The 23,070-nt window shown below is 52.3% G+C and overlaps 1 protein-coding gene across 2 annotated transcripts in view; it reads right to left on the minus strand.

Annotated features, from left to right (window-relative positions):
• Positions 1 to 9,448, minus strand: part of AGO2 (argonaute RISC catalytic component 2) — a 91,711-nt gene extending 82,263 nt beyond the window's left edge. For both annotated transcript variants that reach the window (XM_043483040.1, XM_043483039.1), the window contains exon 1: positions 9,264 to 9,448. Coding sequence is in view for 1 of the 2 variants with exons in the window: in XM_043483039.1 (XP_043338974.1) it covers positions 9,264 to 9,285 (22 nt within the window). In the remaining variant the exon portion in view is untranslated. The remainder of the gene's footprint in view (positions 1 to 9,263) is intronic.
• Between the last annotated feature and the right edge of the window lie 13,622 nt (positions 9,449 to 23,070).

Below are 23,070 nucleotides of genomic sequence, written 5' to 3' on the forward strand. Positions count from 1 at the left end.
CACCCAGATGCCTCTTCCTTAAGGCACCTCTAGAATCCCATCAGTGAGACAGGCGGCTCACCAGCCCTGCATCACAGGACCCCATACCTGGTGAAACCACAGCTGCGCCCATGTCCCACACCTGCCCAGCCCCGCCCTGGGCGTTACCGCACTTCACCCTCACAGGAAGGGAGGCACTCACCCCTGACTGACTCGTGAAGACACTGGGCTAAAACCAGGCGCGGCTGCCTCCTCAGGCTCCCACTCCACGTGCCCACAGAGCTTCTAACTGGGCGCCTTCCAGGCCTGTCTCCTGAGGGCACAGCTTTGGACAAGATCTAAGGAAGCCAAGAGGGAGGCGGTTAGCCTTGCCTGCCTCGGCCTCTACTGGCCAGGTCAGCGTGGCTCACGTCAGAGAATCTCACAACACTGGGAGCCAACTTACTCACCAGAGGGGAAGACCACCACCTGCCTCTGAGAGGCTATATGTCTACCTTTGCACGGACGTCCGCGTCCACTGTCTATTTAAGCAAATCAACCGGCCAGTGGCCCCCGTGACCCACTTTCCTCCACACTGCTCAACAGCATCCTTGCGGGGTCACCTCCACTCCAGACGCAGAGCACAGGGTGGGTGTTCAGAGTGTACACAAGTTTCAAGTCAACAGGTTTAACTTTTGAACAATCAAGAGTTGACTGCAATAAGGATTTATTGCAGAAAATAGACTACAGTAGACACCAGAAAGAGACCAAGATGGTCCTGGGGGCAAGCAAAGGGAGTTTACAAGTGGACAAAGACAGACCCCCCTAGGCAAAGCACACTGGGTGCTATATAAATAGATGCAAAGTGAAGACCACAGATTTTTATCTCCTGGATTTCTTAGAATCGCCTTAAATTTAGCATATCTATAAAAAATAACTGACCCCTGCTGCTCCTTCCTCCCCGGGGTCAGGGGTCAGCACTGAGAGGCCAGCAGGTCAGCTGGGGGCGTGGTCTTCACCCCTCACCCCGCCCCAGACACATGCTGCTCTGCTTGGCACTGACCTGCCACCAATAGGAAACCTGACCAAGATCCCACCAGACACAGACAAAGACTCCTGCCACCAGGCCAGACCACCCCTTCCTGCAACACAACTGCCGAATTCTCTCAGAGGGTCCCCGTTACCTACAGAACAAAAGAGCCCTACCCTCAGCTCACCTTCATGTACCCACAGCATCACCCCCCAAACCTCCTACATCATGCCCAGCGCCCACCTACCTGGACCACCTCTCTTCTCCGCAGGCTCCTGCCGTCATTAATGCTGCTCACTGACACTTCTCTGCCTTAAGACAGATACAAACCTGATCGGCCAGCCGGCCAGCCAGGGGAAGTTTTTGTTGTGGAAACAGAGCATCAGTATTGTACCAACTCTAATGAATTAATGGAACCTAATTTGGCCACCTCATGTGAAGAGTTGACTCACTGGAAAAGACCCTGATGCTGGGAGGGATTGGGGGCAGGAGGAGAAGGGGACGACAGAGGATGAGATGGCTGGATGGCCTCACCGACTCGATGGACATGAGTTTGAGTAAGCTCTGGGAGTTGGTGATGGACAGGGAGGCCTGGCATGCCACAATTCATGGGGTCGCAAAGTCAGACATGACTGAGCGACTGAACTGAACTGAACTGAATGATTAACAATCAACAGCAGGTAGTATTCACACTAAAAAAAAAAAAAAGCACCAGAACCCAAGAACAGTAGAACCTGCCTTTGGATCTGACCACTAATCTGCAGGAAAGTCACACAGGACAAACATGCTGAATTACACCAAGGAGACGCCATCAGCCAAGTCCAAGCAGTGGAGACGAGATACCACACACGAGCCAGTGTCTTCAGCCCAGCAACAGTAAGCACTGGGGAAGAGCAAGGCGACAACTAGAGACAGAGTGTGAAGCCTGCTCAGGGACAGGGCTGGGGTGAGGAACAACAGCTAACGCGTACAGCCTTTCTTTGGGGACGGGAGACAAAAATGTCCTCAGTCAGGTTGTGGTGATGGCTGCAAAAGTCTGAATGTCCTAAATAAAACACACTGCGTTTTACACTGAGCTTCCCAGTTGGTGCAGTGGTGAAGAATCTGCCTACCAATGCAGGAGACAGGGGTTCGATCCCTGGGTCGGGAAGACCCCCTGAAGTGGCAACCCAGTCCAGTATTCTTGCCTGGGAAATCCATGGACAGAGGAGCCTGGCGGGCTACAGTCCTTGGGGTCGCAAAGAGTCGGACATGACTGAGAGACTAAAGAGCAAAGGTACATGAGTTCCATGTCGATAAAGCTCTCACTTGAAGGCAATCCCAAAGAGATGCGTCAGCCAGTCACATGTGGGCCTCACCTGGATCCTAGCTCACCAACCGTTAACAGATACGGACACTGAGCACGTGGTGCGGGACACTGGCAACCAGGGGTCACGGGAGGGGCGGGGAGGTAAAGACAGACCCCCTGCTCTCATGGGACTCTTCGGCCTGCTGGAGATGACCCAAGACGCCTGGGGTCTGCATCGAGCCCAGGGGCAGGGCGGGGACCACGGTCCCGGGGAGACAGGGCCATCCGTGGGTGCAGGTGGGGCGGCACACAGGCTCCTTCCTCTGCCCACACTTTCCAGCTGACCCCGGCTCAGCCCCTCCGGGCCAGCTCCCTGACTCCACCAGCCCATGGACAACACTGAAAAAACTATGTCTAGCCGCTCCTGGGCTCCACGTCCCCCCAAAGGCTCCAAGCTCAGCCTGACTTTCCTCTCACCCCTTCTTCTGGCCCAGGTTGCTCCAAGACACCTTCTCAATGCAGCTGCACTGGCCACCGTTCCACAGGGTCCCGGGCAGCGCGCCGGGCAGGGGCCCCAGACACACCTCACAACCGCCGTTTTTGCGCACGACTTGCTTCGCGTCTCCATCCCCCCTCACATGGGCTCCTGCCATTCTCCCCCAAAAGCTTTTGATGCCTCCAGCCCAAGGTTAAGTTGTAATTACCAGTCTTGGCCCTGAGATGCCCTCCAAGTCTAATGTGAGGTTCGTGGACTGAGCCACACGCATTCACATTTAACAAGCAGCACACTTGTTGGGGCAGCAGCACGCAGAGGGAACCGAAGGTCCCAGCAATGTCCCCTGGTGGGATCGCGAGCAGAGCAGCGTCTCCCAGCTCACCCAGCTCTGCCGGCTTCCCACCTGCAGACAGAGCCCGGCGCTCCCTCGGCGTCACCCCCGTGGGCCGTGCCCGTCCACTCCCCAGGCCTGTCTGCAGAGGCTTTGCTGCCCGGCTGGGTCTGCTTGGAATGACTCTGCCAGGAGCACGCACTCTGAGCATCAGGGCTAAGCTTTCACTTTCCCAGTATTGAGCCTTCAAAGCAGCTGTGACCACCCGGCACCTGTGGCAGTTATTAGCGATGTGGCTCTTAGGGCTTGAGAAGTAAAGACCCAAAGGTCAGCCAGGAGGGTCACGGAGAGGAGCGGTCACTGGGTGGAACCAGAGTGGGAGAAGCCACTGTGCGCAGAGGAGACACAGGATAAACCGACTGCAGCAGGGCCGGGGGGTGGGGGGGCGGAGGGGGGACCGCAATAACTAGGAGCACCTCCCACGTCCTCTCCCCGAGCAGAACACCTCCACCATCAGGCGCTCTTTCTCTGCACAAGGAAGAGACTGGGGTCCAGGGAGGCTAAGCGTGCGCCCAGTCCTGGAGCCAGGACTCGAGTGAGGTCGGCCTGACCTGGAGCCCGTGCTCTGGGCTTGCGTCACGACGACACCTGGCTCCCAGAAGCCCCCGGCAGACACGCCGGCGGCCCGGGTTTGTTCAAAGTTGTCCTTTTCATCACTGTCTTTCTTTGCTTTCTCTCCACTTCTTACTTGTACTTCTCTGTTGTTCCTTTGTTCCTACAAAAAGCAGGTGATGCCACCGCCTGCAATGCCAGGAGAAGGCCTCCATTTTCCCTGGCCCTGCTCAGCCCGCCGCGTGGACGGGCCCACGGCCCACGAGAGCAGCGGCGAGGACCCTGAGAACACAAGCACTGCCAGGTCAGGACCATCAGCCAGTCTCTGAGACTCAGAGGCAGTCGCCCCCCAGAGCCCCCGCTACCAAACACCCCGGTCACACCAAACACCCTGACACCTTCGTGTCCTACGTAAGCTCGGTGAAAGCAAGGCTGACCCAGGAGGCCTGAGAAGGGGCTAAGCAAGTTTCCAGCGCACGGGCCTCCCCGCTCCCGGTTCACACACAAAGGCCCCCACCCAGCCCTCAACCACATGAACGGCCGGCTAGCCGGGCTCAAGCTCCTCCACCGACATGAACGTGCTGTTGTGAGAACCGACTCTCAGAGGCTATACTGTTTCACTTTGAGTCAAAGCCGACAGAACATCTCAAATGACTCTGACCTATGAACCTCAGTATTTTGACCTTTTATGTGCAACTCTCTAAGAACTAGAGCTCAGAGCTGAAACACCCAGAAGTAACTTGAAGAACCCCAAAAACAATGCCCCTTGGGAGACTGCCTCTGGGAGGCAGGAGGCTCCAAGGGACAAGCAGGATTCAGATACAATGAGACAGAGGCAGGTAGAAAGTACCTGAATTCCTAAGGCAGCTGGTTTTAAACCCGGCCACAATTCTGCTTGTTTGTTGCTATGGCTTCTTAAAGATGGAAACACAACAATTTTCACTGAGAATTTACTGGAGTCCCCAGTAACAACCTATAGAAGCCTCCTTCTGCCCCAATTCTAAGTTGCATCCTCAGCAATATGAACCACAACTATACAGTCAATGAAAGGCGCAGTTGTCATTCAATCAGACCTTTAAGTTTTACCAGGCAGGGAACCACAGGTAAACTTAACCTCTTATGGTCCATCATAAAGGCCCTTTAGCACACCCACACTCTCACCTAGACACACACCCAAACCCCCACCCACCCCGGCCGGCGACCCCACTCTCTGGGGGCTGACCTCCAGTGTTTCAGGCATGGGCTGCTCCCGGGGGCGACCCCCAATGAAGGTGCTCCGTGGAGGCTGCTCCAGGCTCATCTCAACATCCTCTCTGGCCCCGCCTCCCAACACCAATGGGTCTCAAGCTCCTTCTAAAAAGCAAGCACCTGGGACACCTGCAAAATATAATTTCCTGGGTCTGCAGGGGCAGAGGTGGAGAAAAGCCTTCAGGTGATTCTGAGACCAGCTGGTGGGGTGGGCGCCAGGTCCCACTCACCGAGCCCAGGCTGTGGGCTGGTCCACGAACTCGTGTCCGCCTAAGCCCGAGACCCCCTCCAGCGCCGCCTCAGCCGCCCAGAACCTCAAACTTGATGCATGCAAACACGACGCATGGTTCTCCCCGCACAGCCTGCTGGTCCTTCCCTCCTCCTGGGGATGAGGAGGAGTGAAGCTGCAGGAGAAGCAGGGCTTCCCCTCTTCACCCCGCCACCCTTCTGCAGAAACAGCCCCGCGTAAAAAGCGGGCTCTACCACACTGAATGCTGAAGACGCCAAGTGGCCAGCCCCAAAATGTCACTGAAGATAAGTGTGTCTGAATTAAGTCATGAGCGGCTGGGTCTCATCAGCCTTCCCCAAGGAAGCCCAGGGACCCTGAACAGCCGGCTTCTTTCTAGAAACAATTAAAGGAAACTAGGGGGAAAGATACACACCCTCTGAAGAAGAGATCTTACAAGTCAGTGGGGTGGGGAGTAGCGGGAGACTCTGAAGATCCTCAAAGGCGTAAAACCAAATTCATGTGTGAACTTTTAATAAAATTCAGGATCCAAAACAACCAGGAAGTAAACACACTTCTGAGATAATGAGAGAAATTGATTATGGACTGTTAAGTGTGACAACAGCATTGAGTTTTAAATGCCCCCATTCTTCAGACACGTTACTTAAGCATTCAGGGTGAAACCACAGGGCTGGAATCCACTTTAGACTATCTCCACAGAGAAAAGGGGGGAAAGGGAAGATGTGAAGCAAATGTGGAAAATCTTGATAATTGCTGAGGCTGGTGATGGATAAATGGGAGCGCATGATACCAGTCACTCTACTTCTGTGTATTTTAGATTATTTCACATACAGATACTGTTTTAAAAGTCAAGCGATACATTTTGAGTGTTCACAATAGCAATTCACAAAACAAAAATATATTTTATCAGACTGGGACTCTGCCATAGTGTTGCATAACAGATTATAAAGAATAAACCCTACTGGCCTTTTAAAAACTCTGACACAAACTTGAAGTTAACAGGAAACAATATTCTTCTGAACTGCATAAGTTTTAGGAGTTGAACCTTTCACATTTAAACTTAAATCCTTCAAGGTTTAACAGATCCATCAAGGAGAGGTGGACCACAAGCCAGCCATGCCCTGTGGCTGCAGCAGCTCCCGGGGTGAAGCGCCGGCTACCGCTCGGCAAAGGTGCCCCGTTACTGGAGACTGGCCCAGTAACTGGCCCAGATCTTCTTTGAGATGACTGGGGGGGCGGGGGGGGGGGGGAGAAGCAGCGGGGTGCAGGAGGAGTGAAATGACTCTAGAAACCACAGTGAAAGTCCCTCATTCTTAAAGTCACAATCCTGTTCAGACAACTTTCCAACAAGACTTCCATGTGGCAGAAGTTACTTTGTAGCAGGTCTGTGAGGAATGTAACCCACAAGAGTCTGAGCACAGTGAAAGGGACCAACAAGCCCCCTTCAGGAGGCAATACTGAGATTCCCTTTAAGGTCTCTAAGTGGTTTGGGAAAAAAAAAACAAAATTGTTCATCTATGAAGGTTCAGGGTCACTGGAGAACCCACCCCTCCTAAACCACTAACTCTTTCGAATAATTAAAAAAATAAACAAAAACAAAAAACTAAGAAATAGTAACTACCTAACTTTAGAGTCCAGATACCAATTCACATACCTACTAGCATTTCTAACAGGCACAACACAGTCCATCACAAGACTCTATTTTTTAAGTTAATTGACTTAGTAAGTCACTTAATAAGGGTATTAAAATGGGAAGTAGCAAAACCATTTGTAATTTTTTCTACAATCCAGTTCAAATGTCTTATTATTCTAAATTAGGAAATACATTAAAAAGAGTTTCACCGAAGAGACTATTCCAAATACCCCTCTTAAATAAAATTAAAAGCTTGAGTGTGTAGAATAAAACTGAACTGCATCACAACCTTATAATTACAGCACGCTTGTAGAGCCTGAAATTTGGGTTCATTCCCATCCTGCCGTTCACTGGCTAGGAACTATCCTACAGACTCACTTATTTTTTCAACCAAAGCTGTCCGATTTCAGAGCAGGTTTATCTGCAAACAGTGAATGAGAGGCCCCCTCCCCACCAGGCCACGATGCACAGGCCCACATCAGAGCAAGATTCTTCCAAGAGCCATGGAGAACTCGGAACGAGCCTGGAGATTCAGAGAACTGAAGCTTTTTGGAAAATAGACAAAAAAATATCCCAGTGCAGAGCACACAGCACTGGCGAGCGTGCTTCCTGAAGCTCGTGTTTCAATTATACTCTAACACCCGAGCCCTGGGTCCAGTCTACATGTAACAGGTGTTTCTTCTTGGGGGTCAAGGTCAAAAGGACCGAGAGCCACTTCTCTAAAGGGAGTGTATGGAGAGTCTGCTTGGAATCACACACATCGTCCTACTGCTCGCTGGCTGGATGACCTTCGAAAGGCTCATAACCTCTCTGTGCCTCTGCTGTCCATCTTCAAAATGACCACCACCAACTTAGCAAGCTGTCCAGTGGGTCAGTTAATGTCAGACGCAACACAAAAACTTGACCTTCCCCAAGGTTCTTCACTTTTTCTGGGCCTCCAGCTTTTATACTGAAAATCTGAAAAAATGTTCAGTGTAGTGGCTAAGACTTGCTGGGTTCCTTCAGAGGGATGGGTGGGGAGATTCTCACCCAGGTGTGCGGGCTACCCTGCCACGTCATGGGTGGGAGCTGCCTACCCAGGGTTCTAAGAAGCCAAGTCTGTCTGCCCCCAGGACTGTGACTGGAGCCCTGGGCCTTTCCCCACCAGGGCTGAGTCACCTTCCAGATTACAGTTAAAACCATTACAGTTAAAACCATTCTTCTATCAAATTGCTGAGAGCAATTTAAAAGTTGCTCTGGCTCAGCCTTGGAGAAGCTTTCTAACTAAGTGACATCAGAAAACAAGACAGTGAGTATTGACAAGGCACCGGACTGTGAGCAGAAAGTGTTACGGGATCCAAATGGATCAGAAGAGCCTCAACAGGTCCCGCCAAAGCCCCAGCAGCAGGAGGCTTGGGAGGGCCAGGGCCCACAGAAGGCAGGACCCAGCCGGCAGGGCCTGCAGCCCGCTGGAGCCTGGTGGACAAAGGGGACAGGATGTGCCCTGTCCAAGTGGCAGGGCCAGCGGGAAATTTAGAAGCCACGTGCCTGGCGGGAGAAGGGGGAAAGCCTAACAACATTTGACCATTTTCTTGGCCCAGCAAGTTAATCGCCCGTCTACTCTGCATCCCCCAAAAAAAGTTCTTAAAAAAATGTGTTACTGCTCTAAGTTTTTCAGAACTTTTCTAAAGAGAGGGAGGCTGGCTAGTGAGAAAAGATGCTAAGGAAATCAGCACATCCCCTCACCTTCCTCTAGTAAATTGTAAAAGGCAATTAACACTTGAATAAGGAGCCTGTGTGTCTGGAATGAAAATGAGGCGCGCGCAGGTTTAGGGTTTTAGGGCGCCTTCCTATCCCTCTCTGTCCGCGGTCCTAACTACCAGCAAGAATTGGCCAAAATTCAGCATTTCGAGACTTTCCTTAGGAGAAGGGGCCGCAGAAGTGCTGGCAAAAAGAAAAACGAAACTGGGAGCGCTCCAGGCTCGCCGCGGCTCGGTCTGCGCCCAGCTGCCGCGCTCCTCCCCGCGCCGCCCGCACCCCGAGTTCGGCGCCCCCGGCCGGGGCCTCTCCGCCCCCGGGCGCTTCGAGCGCGGCCCCGGCCTCAGCCCCGCCGGCCCCGCGCGGCGCAGGAGGCCGGGCAGGCGGGCGCCCGGGCCTCAGGCCTACACGCGGGCCGCCTGGCCCAGTCCACGCTCCGGCCCAGTCCCAGCCCGCCGGGCCGCGGCGGAGACGGGGCGCGGGGAGGGCCCAGGCCGCGCGGGGCGCCCCGACGACTCGGGCCCGAAGAGGAGGCCGGGGCCGCGTGTCCGCCCTGGGACCGAGGGAACGGCCGGCAGCCCCCCGACCCCCGGGCCCCCCGATCCCCCGGCCCGCGATCGCCCGCCCGCGCCGCGCTCGCGCCCGGCCCGCCAACCGCCGCGGGGAGGAGCGCGCGGACTCACCGGGGCCGGCTCCCGAGTACATGGTGGCGCCGCCGAGGGGCTCCGGGGCCGAGGGGCGGCCGCGCGCGCGCCACGGGCCCCGACGCCGCGAGCCGCGAGGGAGCCGCCGGCCGCACGATCCGCCCCGGCGCGGCCGCCAAACAGGTTTACCCGACGCGGCCGGGGCGGCGGGCGGAGGCGGCGGCGGGCGGGCGGGGGAGGGGGAGGGGAGGGGAGGGGGAGGGGCGAGGGAGCGGGCGGGGGCGGGGCAGGAGGGGAAGGGAGGTGCGGGAGGTGCGGGGGCGGGGCGAAGGGCGGGGCCCGCGCGACAGGGGGCGGGGCGAGGGAAGCTGGAGGGGAGGGCGGGGCCCGCGCGGCGGGGGCGGGGCGAGGGAGCGGGAGGGGCGGGGCAGGGAGGGGAGGAGAGGGGAGGGGCGGACCCGCTCGGCGGCCGAGGCGGGCGGGGGGCGCGGCGGCAGGGGCGGGGGCCGGCGAGGGTGGCGCGAGGCCCGGCAGCGGGGGCGCACGCGGGGCGGGGGGGCGGGGTCCCCTGCAGCCACTCAGAAGCGCGACGTCTCCTCCGACTGGGCGGAGCGGGCGGCGCGTCGCTGCCCCCGCACCCCCGCCGCCGAGACCGGGAAGAAAGAAAAGAAAACACAGCCCTCCCCTCCCTGACTCGCGCGGGCAGACCCTTCCCCATCCCGAGCCCCCGCCGCGCCGGACGAGCTGGGGCCCCGTGTGGACGCGGTGCGGCCCGCGCCCGGGCGCCCCGGCATTGCAGCCGGGCTCTTTTAAGCGATAAAGGAAACAATGTCGCGAAGGTTTCTCCGGACCGGGAACTTGAACTTGAACGCGCCCGGGTCCTCGCACACTACCACACCGCCACCTCCCGGCGGAGAACCTACCTAGAGAATCCCTGTAAAGAGCTTCAGGTCAATTTTAGCGGCTATCAGGGATCATCAGATCAAACTGTTAACTCCTCATTGCAGCCCTCGGGGCCTCCTCTGGTCCTTTACCTGGGACCCTTTATCGGACCCCCCGTGCTCTTCCGTACATCTCTGTGTTCTCCCTCCAGCCAAACCCCTGCATCCAGTTTGTTTTTGGTTTTCGGAGTCATTTCCAGGGAGGCCAGCCAGAGGTCAACACCTTTCTCCCCTACTTGATGAGGGGTTAGAAACCGGAAGGTGAAATACAGTCCAAAATTGCTTGTCATCTTTTTAACATATTTGCCCGCTCCTTTCTTCCTCCGGTAAGCAAGTATTATCTGACACCGAGTGCCTGTGACTGTGTGTTCCACTGGCCTAGGATGGTACAAAGATGAACGGGAGTTCTGCCTGCAAGCGTCCAATAGGTTTGTTTCTCTCTCTGCAATTTTCAAGGAATTCTTAAATAAAAGCAAGAGAATCCACCTGTCCTCCAGAAAGAAACATAAAAGGACTTCCATCTTCATCAAGTTATTGATACAAATGAGGGGGTCCCATGGCATCAGCCTCAGAGATGTCCATTCTTCCCCATCTAGTCCTCTACCCACCACCCCCACCCTCATAGGGGTCCAGACCACCTCTCCACCTGACCCTCATGCTGTGGAAACACAAATCCACAGGTGACCCTAGGCCGCTACTCAGCTGAACGTGTGTTTAGGAGCCCAGGTATAGCCTGGGTAAGAAGGCATGCCAGGGTGGGACTGGGCACCACCCAGATGTGCCATCAGCCTTAGAACAGGTGATGAGAAGAATGTTTGCTCACCGGGTGGAATCTAGCAATGGAAATGAACACCCTTCATCGAAGTAGGACAACGTGGATGAATCTCTCCAAGGTTGAGTGAAAGAAGCCAGAAACCATACTGCATGAGTCCATTTATAAAAGTTCTAAAACTAGGCAAATCGAACTACATCGTTCCAGGAAGCGTCATTGAGCAGTAAAATGCTGAAGAAAGGAAAAGGTTGTTACCTAAGCATCAGAATGGGGGTCCTATTGTGGGTAGGGGTGCTGAGACCACCAGAGGCCTGGGGCTGTGGGCTGAGGCCGTCCTGCCCCTGACGGCGCCAGTCATTATGCAAGTCTCTTAAGCTGCCCATTTACTTTTATATACTTTTCTGTACCTTCGCTATATTTCACCATAAAGACATTTAAAAATCAAAATCATAAATGTTGTCACTCTAGTTAGGAACCCTCCACGCCCAGTGCTGCTCCCGTTCTGCCGGGCTCCCTGGTGTTCCCACCGCACTATTTTCATCATTCCTAGGCCTCGCCACTCTGCTACAATTGCCACCTCCCTTCCTTTCAGCCTTTGGCTTCTTTGATAGCTTGTGTTGGGTAACTTTGTTGCAAGGGTTCCTCTGAAGGTCTGACCAGACCAGGTCTCCTGAGCACTTCTCTGCAGAGAGCCCGCGCATGCCACCTCCCTTCCTTTCAGCCTTCCGCTTCTTTGATCGCTTGTGTTGGGTAACTTTGTTGCAAGGGTTCCTCTGAAGGTCTGACCAGACCAGGTCTCCTGAGCACTTATCTGCAAAGAGCCCGTGCAAACCTGCCTACCGCTCCTGCTCCCCTACGAGGGGACCCCCTCGCCTACCTCTCCCAGTGGTGGGAATCCAGTGGTGGGAATCTGGCTGCTTTCTCTCCCTTGTCTCCCACTAGCTCCAGGCCTACCTTGTGAAGCCACGTCCTTCTCCTGTCCCCTCCTCCCAGCTCTTTCTCTTGTGTTCCCAGTATGCCAATATTCACCGTCCAGGGGAAAAAAAAACCCAGGCCCCTCTGCCTTCTGCCTTTCCCTGAGGAGTGAGTTCACTTAACCCATTTAGTCCAGTCCACTCAGCTGTGTGTGAAATGCCTCTAGGCTCATCTCTGTTCCTCCAGGTCTGTTCCTCCTGCACTTGGGTGTTGACCACATGGGGTGGATTCGCGGGTCTTCTGGGACCCAATCTTTCTCCCTGATGTAATTCACTGCTCTGTACATACTTGAATCCCATATGGATCCCTCTGCCTGGCTAGACCTGCAGGGCTGTAGTCACAGCCAGGGATCCCCCAGGTCTGCACATGGGAGTCACTGGTTCTGGAGCAGTAACTCCACAGGAAAGCAAAAGACACTCGGAAAACACCCAGCTTGCTGCTGTGGTCATCAGGCCCATAGGCGCTCAATGCAGGGTTCCTTTGTCTCTTCAAGAATAAAGTGTGGGCACTGAAATAAAACAGTTTCCAAAAACATGTTCTGCATGTGATAAATGAGGGGTTAGGAGGTTACATAAACTGGGATGCACCGAGTTAAACAACACTGAATAGATGCATTGGCTGCAGCCCTTCTCAGAGCATTTAACACAGTATTGAATTTTGATTCTAGGGATTTCCCTGGATCCTATCATTTCAGGAACAAGTGAAACACATTTGTTTCATGTCAGGAAAAATGAACAAATGAAACATTTCAGGAACAAATGAAACACATTTTTTTCATTTCAGGAAAAATGTGCTTACACTCCTAAGCAATTTCCTCATACTAATGTGACATTAAACGGAAACCAGGTAGTTTGAATACGTAAATCACTTTTGTCATTTATGCACCCAACAGAGGCTAAGTCAAGAATCCTGAATATACAAACAAGCAGGGCCACCTCCTTACAGCACCCACTGTCAGCTGTCATCCCCTGGAACCTGGAAGCCTGGGGTTCCTAATCTATGACCTAAATCTATGTACAGGAGACACAGCTTACTCTGGAGTGTGTCTGCTCCTCCATGTAATGAGGAAAGAGCAGCCAGGATGCCACTGACACGAAAAAACTCACTCAAAGTAAGAGGAAGGATTTAAATGTAAACATAAAGCTATAAAACTTTAAAAATAATGGAGAGAGAAAAATCTTTGGGTTCTATGGCTAGGCAAGCAGTTCTTAGGGACAATCCATAAAAATAAAAGTGTATACCCTAGACTTCATCAAAATTAAAGCTCTCTGAAAGCCTCTGTTAAAAGCATAAAAAGAGAAGCTATAGAGTAGGAGGGAATATTTGCACGGAGCACATCTGACAAAGAACCAGGATCTAGAAATAGAAAGAACTCTCAAAATCCCACTGTAGAAGAGCAAACAGTCCTTGAACGTGGGCAATAGAAAAGGAGACGTTCACAACAGAGGAGATGCCCATGCAAACAGTCACGTGAAAAGAGGTTCAACATCACTGACCACTAGAAAAATTTGAATTCAAACCACAATAAGATAACATCATGCACCTATCAGAATGGCTGGAATTAAAAAACAGTGACGGCAACAAAGCTAAGGAGAACTTGGAGAAACTGGATCAGTCCTGCTTTGCTGGTGGGAACATCCAATGGTAGAGTCTTCAGGGAAAGCAGTTTGGCAGTTTCTCAAAAATCAAACGTACGGCTACTACGTGACCCAGGAAGTCAAACTCCTGGGCATTTCTCCCAGAGACGTGACCACTCATGTTTACAACATAAACCTGTATATGAATATTTATAGCAGCTTTATTTGTATAACCTAAAACTGGAAACAACTCAAATGTCCTTCAATGGATGAATGGTTAAACTAACTGTGGTTGGTCCACACCATGGAACACTCTTGAGCAGTAAAAAGGAGCAAATGATACACAACCACTTGGATGAATCTCAAGAATTATGCAGAGGGAGAAAAAGCCAATTCCAAAAGCTTACATGTTGTATGATTGCTTTTATATGCCACTCCTGAAATGACAAAATAATAGAAAGGAAGAACAGATTAGTGGTTGCTAGGAGCTGAAAAGGGGCGGGTGGTAGGGAAGATGGTGGGTTATGATAGGGTGCCATGAAGGACCCTTCTGGTGGTCGAAAAGTTCTGTATCTTGACTTTGTCAAGGTTAATATGCTGTCTGTGATATTGTATGGTAGTTTTGCAAGCTGTTACCCTTGGGGAGATGGATAAAGGGTACCTGGGATCTCTCCATTTTATTTCTTACTTAACTGCACATGAATCTACAATAATCTCAAAGCAAAAAGGTTAATAATACAAACACTCTGTGTGCTAGAAGCCACCCCTGCAAACACACACAGATACCATAGGACAGAATTATTAGATTAATGCCAATGCATCTTGCAAGAAATATCTCTTTCCTGCCTGGAGAAGTCAGGTCCTAGACTTAAACCTCTAAAAAAACAGTTTCTAAGATGTCTGAAAGTACTTTCTGGGGAGTTACAATACAAGCCAAACTCCCAAGCAAGGTCATTTTCCCGGAAGCTGTGTGAGTGAGTCACCTGTGTGGTCCCCCTCGGGTTCAAGGATGGGGGCTGTAGGTCAACTACCAACCCTGTAACGCCCTTTCTCTGTAACCCCCTTGCCCTACTGCTCAAGTAGCTGGTTCCATCCCTACCATCAAGGACTGCAAAAAAAAAAATACCAGGAACATATGTGCACCTGTTTATTTGTTGGTTTCCTCCGTCTGTCATTGAAATACTAAACATACACATTGGGTGTCATGGGATTACCCATTGAGTGCAAATTACTGATCATCTGAAGAGTTGAAATGCCACAGAGCTGCCATGCTGTCCTGGAAGAACTAAGTGAGTAGCTGAGTCGCTCAGCAGTTCAGCTGATGTTTGGCACATGTCTTTATACGTGACATCCCAGAGTGTCGTGCGGCTACTCAGCATACTGTGCAGGCTGTATTCTCCTGACTGCCACCTTTACTGGGGGGGGTAACAGAAGCGGCCAAAAGACAGCCTCGTTGTCCGACCAGAGACAAGAGGGTTGGCAGTGGAACAGGAGCCTTCCAGACCCCTCAGCTCTGTCCACCCCACAGAGCCTGGAGGTGACCACACGGTGTCGTGGTGACATGGTGAGAGCCTCTTTTGGATCTGCCACCACCACCCTCTAGGGGTCTGATGGCCTGGCGCCTAGTGGGGCTTGCACGTCACATTCTGCCCTCTGTGAGCTCACATTCTGCTTCCCCAGACAGGATGAGTCCTTTTGATTTTATGAACAGTCTCTCCTTAAGCTGCTGCATTTTTGACATGGGCACTGATCTTCGTTGATGTCCATTGATGTCCATTGACCTCCACCTTCCAGCGGGCACACTTACTTGATGTGCCTTCAACTTAACGCAAGATCCAGGTCCTCTTTGAAGGACCCCGGGTCCCACCTGCCAGGTGTGGGTGGCCTTGCCTCCCTTCGTCCCAGCCTGAGGATAGCCCAGGTGTCCGGAGAGGACCACCGCCTCCCCCACCAAGCCACTGACCCGTTCCTGCTGTAACTTCTCCTGCTGCACATTCTCCAGAGACCTTGGGGGTGAATACAGATGTGGTGTATACAACCTGTAGCGTTCCCTGGAGTCAAAAGAAACAAATACAAACTATTTTTCCTATAGGGAGAAGCCATTAAGCAAACACTAAAGCATATAAAGTGCTAACAAGTATTCATTTTTAACTCAACACAACGATAGCTTTAAACTGTCATTCTTATCATTTAGTGTGATGTTTCTTTGAAATAATCTACCGATAAACTATCATTCACCAAGGTTTTTGGCTGTAAGGTCAGTATTTTTAGATTAACCATAATTCTATGTACTGGGTACAATTTTTAAAATTAAATGTAAACAGAATGAAATATCAAAAAATCTAGGAATCCATGTAATAAAAGATGTGCAAAACACATCAGAAATCTATAAAACATTACTGAGACATTTAGTAAGACCTAAATAAATAGAGAAAGAGAGCATTTCCTAGACTCACTAATGTAAAGATGTCACTTGTCCACAAACTGATCTATACATTCAATCCCAATAGGTTGTTTCTGTTGCTGTTGTTGGGGTGGTGGCAGGGGACAGACCTTGACAAGCTTATTTTGCAATTTGTATGGAAACACTAAGGGCAAAGCAGCCACATCACTCTTGAGAAGAAGAACCAGGTGGCAGGGTTTGCTCTCCCAGGTCAGGACTTCCTATGAAGCCGCAGTGATGAAGACAGAGTGGCACTGCCCCGTCAATAAACAGAGACGGGTGGGAGAAGACAGAGCCCAGAGAGCAACCACACGTGTGCGGGCTTGACTGATGAGGACACGCACACATCAGGGCACTGGGCGACGATGGCTTTCTCATAAGCGGCGCTGGGACAGTCAGGGATCCACAAGGAAAAATGCATCGCAACTCAATTCCAGGGAGATTCCAGACTCACATGAAAGGTGAAACAATAACAACTTTGTAAGACAGTACAGTGATGTTGGATGGCCTCACCGACTCGATGGATGTGAGTCTGAGCAAACTCCGGGAGGTGGTGCGGGACGGGGAAGCCTGGTGTGCTGCAGGCCATGGGGTCGCAAAGAGTCAGACATGACGCCAACACAGGAGGCTGTTTTCATGGGATAGATAAAGATTTTCTTTTTCTTTCTTTTTTTTTGGCCACACCGCATGGCTTGTGGGATCTGTTCCCAGACTAGGGATCGAATCCAGGCCCCCAGCAGTGACTGAGTCCTAACAACTAGACCGCTAGGGAATTCCCCTAGTGTTTCATATTAGACATTCCTCTCCATCACCGGCCAACCCATCTCCATGACCGAGGAAGTCACCTCTTCAACACCAGAGAACGCCTGGCCTGCCTGTTGAAATCAGTCCCCGAGGCCCCTGGGCCTGCCCTCATCCAGTCACCACACTTTTCAAAGTGTGAACAGCTTCACACGCCATCCTGTTGCTGGTGGGGGTAAAGACACAGTCGGGTGTGGCCTGCCTCCTCGGGAACAGCCCTCAACCCTCCATCCTGCTCTGTGTGGGGCCATCCTGACCGCCTTCATCACTTGTCCTCATGCTGCTCTGAGCTGGGTTTGAGGGAGTTAGGAAAAGCGAGCCTAGAGATAAATCTGTGTGTTCACACTGGAGGAAGTCACAGGCCCACACGCTTGTCTTCTGCCCACATCTAGAATCTCACCTCCGCTTCTGACTAGCACCAGGCTCTTTGTCAATGTAAAGAACTGGTAAAGAATCTGCCTGCCAATGCAAGAGACCCAGGTTTAATCCCTGTGTTGGGAAATTCCCCTGCAGAAGGGAATGGCAACCCACTCCAGTATCCTTGCCTGGAGAACTCCATGGACAGAGGAGCCTGGCGGGCCACAGCCCATGGGGTCGCAAAGAGTCAGACATGACTGAGCAACTCACACTTTCACTTTCAAGCTGTGCTCAGGTTTCTGTCTCATGAAGGTCATCCTGGTGAAGCTAGATGGCCTGTCTTCTCTGAAGAGGCCGTAGGTGGAGCCTCCTGGACCCTGACTTGCTGGGATTAGCGTGACATCCCCATTGGGACCTCCTGGGGTGGTGTGGTCAGTGGCGAGAGGACACAGATCTTGTTCCTACTGTGGGGCCTGGAATGCCAGTGGGTGCTCTGTAATGGTCCCCCAGCACCCACCAGAGGGCCCCTGTGTCCTCCTCTCTCCACGGCCGGGCACACCGGGAGACCAGAACTGGGACGCGTCTGGATGCAGTACAGTCAGCAGAGGATGAGGGGACTCGATCCACCTTCTTGAGAAGAGTCTCATTCTGCCTTTCCTGAGAAAGCAGAGCTGAGGGCGGCTGTTATTCACCTCCCGGCATTGTGAGCTTCCTCCGGCCCCAGGGTCTGTTCTTGGCACCACGTGTATCTCCTCCTTCAGTCCTCAGGCCAGGCTTGAACGAAGCGGCTTCACCCGATCCTGACACCAGCTGCCTCCCGATCGGGCGTGGAGGGGCTGTCCCGCCGAGGGGCCCGCAGCCCGTCTCCTGGTTTCCTCCGACGGCGAGGTTCACTGACGCACTGGCATCACTGGTCCCCAGTTTTGTTCACATAATCCCTGAAGTCATTGAAAATATGTTTTATCCCCCTCACACATTAAGTTGACACCTAAAAGATTGCACAAGTTTAAACAGCTACAAAGAATACAATTTCTGGCATACTGTAAATATTGACACTTAAAAATAAAACTGTCGTATCACTTTTAAATGTAACCAGATGGGATATGAATACCACATCGATTTGACATTCACCACGATACGTTACAAACAGCAGACGAGGAACCTCTTCATCGCCGAGACCCGCCATGTCTTTGTTACCGGCAGAAACCACCTCTACCATTTGAGTCACATGGCTCAACCTACGACATACTTCTCTACAACACAAACATGTATGTTAATTGAAATGTTGAATATTTTTTAGTTCCTGTGAGGCCGTGTTAAAAAAAAAAACAACAGTTCTTCTGGATTTATTGATCATTACAATTATCAGTTCACAACTGATCAAAATACAAGTATATCATACATTTGGAGGAATAATTCTTAGCCATGAAAACTGCACTCTTGGTGGAAACACGTCTTTTAAAGCAAAGAATGGGGCTTTCCTTTGGGAATAGCTCAGGGACCCGGGAAGGACTGCTGGCCTGATTGAGACAGGCTCGTTTCTGGAGAGATCGGTGCCGGCCCTGTTCGTGTCAGCAGCATGGCAGCTCTGACCCCTCACGAGCGACATGCTGAAGTCGAGCAGTGACCTCCCTGTGACAGTTCTGCGTGACGGTCCATGGCTGACCCTTTCATGAGCTCTGCCCTCAGGGTGAGGAAAGCCCCGGCCTGGAAAGCACCTGGCTTTCACAGGGGCCTTTACGACTCTGTCAGCAGAGGCTGCACGAAAGGCCTGGCGGGTCCGGACACCGACCAGCACGCCCTGGCCTTCTCCCACGGGAACGGCGTGTTTCTCACTCCGGTGAGGCCAGGCTCAACCATGTGACTTGCTTGGGCCACCAGGATGTCAGCAGAGCTGCCCTGAGAGGCCTGAGGTGCGGCTGTGGGGGTCGGCCGGGGCTCAGCCCCCGCCCCACCACACACCCAGGTCACTGAGAGCCTCGCTCCTCGTCCTGCCCCTGGGCGGCCAAGGCGCCTCCGGGCCCGGTGGAGCCGGGTCAGGGGCCGCCAGCTGGTGCGGAGATGTGCGCTGAGTGAGTGAGCGCGCGTCCACCGTGAAAGCTGACTCAGAACCCAGGGGGCTTTTTAGAAATGGGAAACTGACAATCGGAGTCCATTTTTTTTTTTTTTTTGACCACACCATGCAGCTTGCTGGATCTTAGTTCCCTGACCAGGGACTGAACCCGGGCTCTCGGCAGTGAAAGCCCAGAGTCCTAACCACTGCCCTCAGATTTTATATTTAACTGAAAATGAGTTAGAAGAGCCAGAAGGGAAATATCCTGAAAAAAGAAGAACGAGGTTAGATGACTCACGCTAGTAACTTCAACACTGGTTACAAAGTGACGGTCACTCAGGTGACATGGCCCGGGCAGAAGAGGACTGTCCCCAGGCAGAGGTCGGCTCTTCTTTCTCTTAGAGGCACCAACTTCAGCTCAAGGCTTGAGGGGCATAAAATATTGTTCATTCACTTATACTTTTGACAATTTTTTTTTTTAATGGAACAATTTTTGTCACTTCTTTAAACAAATTTTTTTGTCAAACTCAGAGCTGGAGATTTAGTGTATTCAATTTATGCAAAAACATGGCATAGAATCTGATTCGTAGAGGCCATCCTCCTTGTTACATCCATTGGCCGAAGAGACAGGCTTCTGTCAGAAGGTGACTTCATTTCATAATTCAATTGCTAATACGTGTTTCCAGGAATATTACAGAACCCACTGAGAATGAAATTAAGGAATGCATTTTGTAATACAGATTACTAAAAGCAGTCAAAATTAATTGATAAAGGTCTAATATAACTAATGTATTTATATTATGTGTTTCCAAAGCAAGAAAATGGAGCAATATGTTCTTTGTGTGCTAGAATGCTGGAGTGGGTTGCCATGCCTTTCTCCCGGCTCAGGGAGCAAACCTGTGTCTCTTACGTCTCCTGCATTGGCAGTGGCTTCTTTACCACTAGCACCACTTGGGAAGCCCAATATGCTCTTTAATATTATTTATAATAACACCATGTGGCATGTACCTAGCGTGAGAAGGCACTTATGAGGCAAGGAGCCTGACAGGAAGCATGGCATTCTTTAGGTAAATACGTGTGAATGTGTGTTTTTTTGGCTTTTGAGATTGAGGATAGAGTATAAAAACCAGAAATAAATCCATTTATTTTGTCAAACATCACAATCAGATTTTCTTATGAATGTAAAGAAAGAGAAAGGCATGTACTGCTTGAAAACAATCAGTCTAGCAGCTCACATGCTGTTTTCTTTTTCCTGTTGGAAATGGGAAATAGGAAGGTTGGAGATAATGAAGCGAGATGAGGATGGATCAAAATTAGAGCAGTTCTTGAAATGATGTAATGAATTGGTTTCAGCTGCCTCACTGACTAATGCTTATTCACGATGAAAGGGACTGTGCAGACATCTTATGTGGGTTTTATCCAGTGGATCTTGACAACTGGGATAGTTCCAGAAAACAGTCCAGCTTAATTCCACAGACTGTCCCAGCTCTGTGAAGGGGCTTCTCTTTCCCCCTAAGGACATGCCAACTGGGATGAGTCCTGAGGTTAGCGAAAAAAGAGAATTGCTGACATACAACTGCAGAGGTATTTTTGGCATTTATACTCCTTATCAATGTCTTTGCTTTGCTTTCATTAGATGCTCCTCATGGCATGTTGGGGACACTAGGGGAACAGTCCAGGTCACCCCTTCCCCAGCCCCACTCCACCACCACCCTGGATTCAGAGCACCCGGACATAGCAGAGTCTGGATCCCAGGGCCCCCAGTCCTGGCCTGGTGGTGAACGGTCTCCTGAGCTCAGGTCCAGGCCCGGGGTGGACCAGGGCTGGTGAGGGGCCTTCCTTCTTCACAGGCAGAAGCGTCTGGGGAAGTGGAGCCTCGGGAAGGGGCCCTCGGAGCACTCCTCCCCAGCTCGGAGACCGTGGTTCATCCAGGTTCCAGAACACAGACTAATGACACCCTGGAGACACTGGACGGGGCTCCCCGGGTCAGGAAACACAGGAGCCATACGCATGAGATGCAGGCTTCTGAGCCATTCCCGCGTCACTGATGGAAGGGACTGTGGTCCGTGTCTCCCACACAAGATGTGAAGAGGGCACTTGTGTTACAATGACCCGCACCCGGGAAATTTAACTGGTAGGTTTCTGCCTCCAACTTTATCCACAGGACCATACATGGCTGGGACAGCTGTATCAAGTGCTTCCAAGATGGTAGTGGACAGAGAAGGGGCATGTTCTGGGCCACATAGATGGGTCAGTTCTCTGGTGAATCCCTATGGGACACCCGAGATCGTAAGCCTTAGTCCCCCGCACTTGCTCTTTCTCTTGTTGTGATAAAGTGCACGGAACACACAATGCACATAATATAAAAGCTACCGCTTCCAAGCACACGTTCAGTGGCATTAAGTACATTCATCACGCTGAGCTGCCATCACCCTGTCCAGGCCCAGGACTCCGTCAGAGCCCCAGATGGGAACCCTGCGCTCAGCAGCACCCGCTCCAGCCCCGCTGGAGCCACTCTGCACTCTGGGTCCGGCCTCGCGGAGCAGGCGTGCGGACGGAGTCGTGGAGCGTGTGGCCTCGTGTCTGCCTCCTTGCACAGACCGTAACTTGACCCTTGGCATCCTGGGGGTCCTTTATATCTCAGGGTGGCGTGCTCATCGTGGGTCTCCAGGTGCGACTGTGACGGAGGTGAAGGTGGGTCCAGCACCCTGAGCCCCTCACCCGTCATGCACGCAGGACCTCCAGCAAGGGCACCGTCCAGGGGCTGGCAGCAGCTTGGCCCCAGCTCTGGAGTCTCTCTGGCCTTCGAGAGGGAAGACGATGCTGAATGAACCAGCCTGAGCGCTCGGGTCTCTTTCAGCCCAAGGAGCCAGGGACTCCCATCACTTCTTATTCAGGGTCCGTTACTAGTAAGACCCGGTGTGGCAAGGGTCAAGGACATCCCTGCTTGGATGTGGGTCAAGCAGCTGCAAAGCAGAGCTTCCATCCCTGAGAGTGGAATCTGGGCCCGGTAAGCTTGGGGGCGGGGCTGTCCCGGGTCCACAGCCTTGGTAAGGCCGGGCCTGGCTTGCTTTTGCCCGGAGGTACAGGGACCTAAGTCTGGCCGCGTCTGACCTGTGCTGGGGTCAGCAGGTGGCAAAGCCCCCCCCACCTTTGAGCAGGGTGCACTGGATATGACACTGCCCTCTCCAGACCCACCCCCAGCCCCAAGGGACCCCAACAACCAGGCAGGGATGGAGCCCCACAGGCTCTGGGATGACCCTTGTCCCCCGAGACACCTGCCCCTGAGGGTTGTCTTATAGAAAGACCCCCCAGAGCTGGGCAGCCGGGTCCATCAGGCAGAGGCCAGGCGGCCAGGCAGAGGGGAGAGGGAGGCAGCGGCAGTCTCCCTGGCCTTGAATGACAGCATCTCAGGACCACCACAAGGGAAGGTCCTGGGAAGTCATTCATAGCAAGACCAGGAAAGACTTGACATGGAGTTCAAAAATCTAAGATTCCAAGTAGGAATTTTGAAGCTGAGTAATATCTGAAAGTCATGGAAACAGAAAAATCAATGCTTTTTGACCTTAAAGAGCTTTAAAAAAAAAAATTGGGGACTTTGAATTCCAATAAAACGTTCCATCAGAAGAGAAGAAAGCGCAGAAGACAGACAGCGCGGCAGAAGGAACAGGCACTGCTCACGCGCACTCGATGGCCCGCTTGTGCCCTCACAGCCGGCACTGGGTTTGCAGTGACCCCCCCCCAACTCCTCCCACCCTGTTTCCGGTGACTCATCCTGGCAGCAGACTTGCCATAATTTCCTGAGAAGTGACTCATTAGCTGTCTTCTCCAGATTACTTCCCAAGATTGGGAAACCGATGAGCCAGGGTCCAAGCGGGAAGCCGGGCAGAAGAGGTGGTCTGGCTGAGACCCAGGGACGGTGACTTA

This window comes from Cervus canadensis, chromosome 12 (assembly GCF_019320065.1).
Source record: "Cervus canadensis isolate Bull #8, Minnesota chromosome 12, ASM1932006v1, whole genome shotgun sequence".
Taxonomy (NCBI): domain Eukaryota; kingdom Metazoa; phylum Chordata; class Mammalia; order Artiodactyla; family Cervidae; genus Cervus; species Cervus canadensis.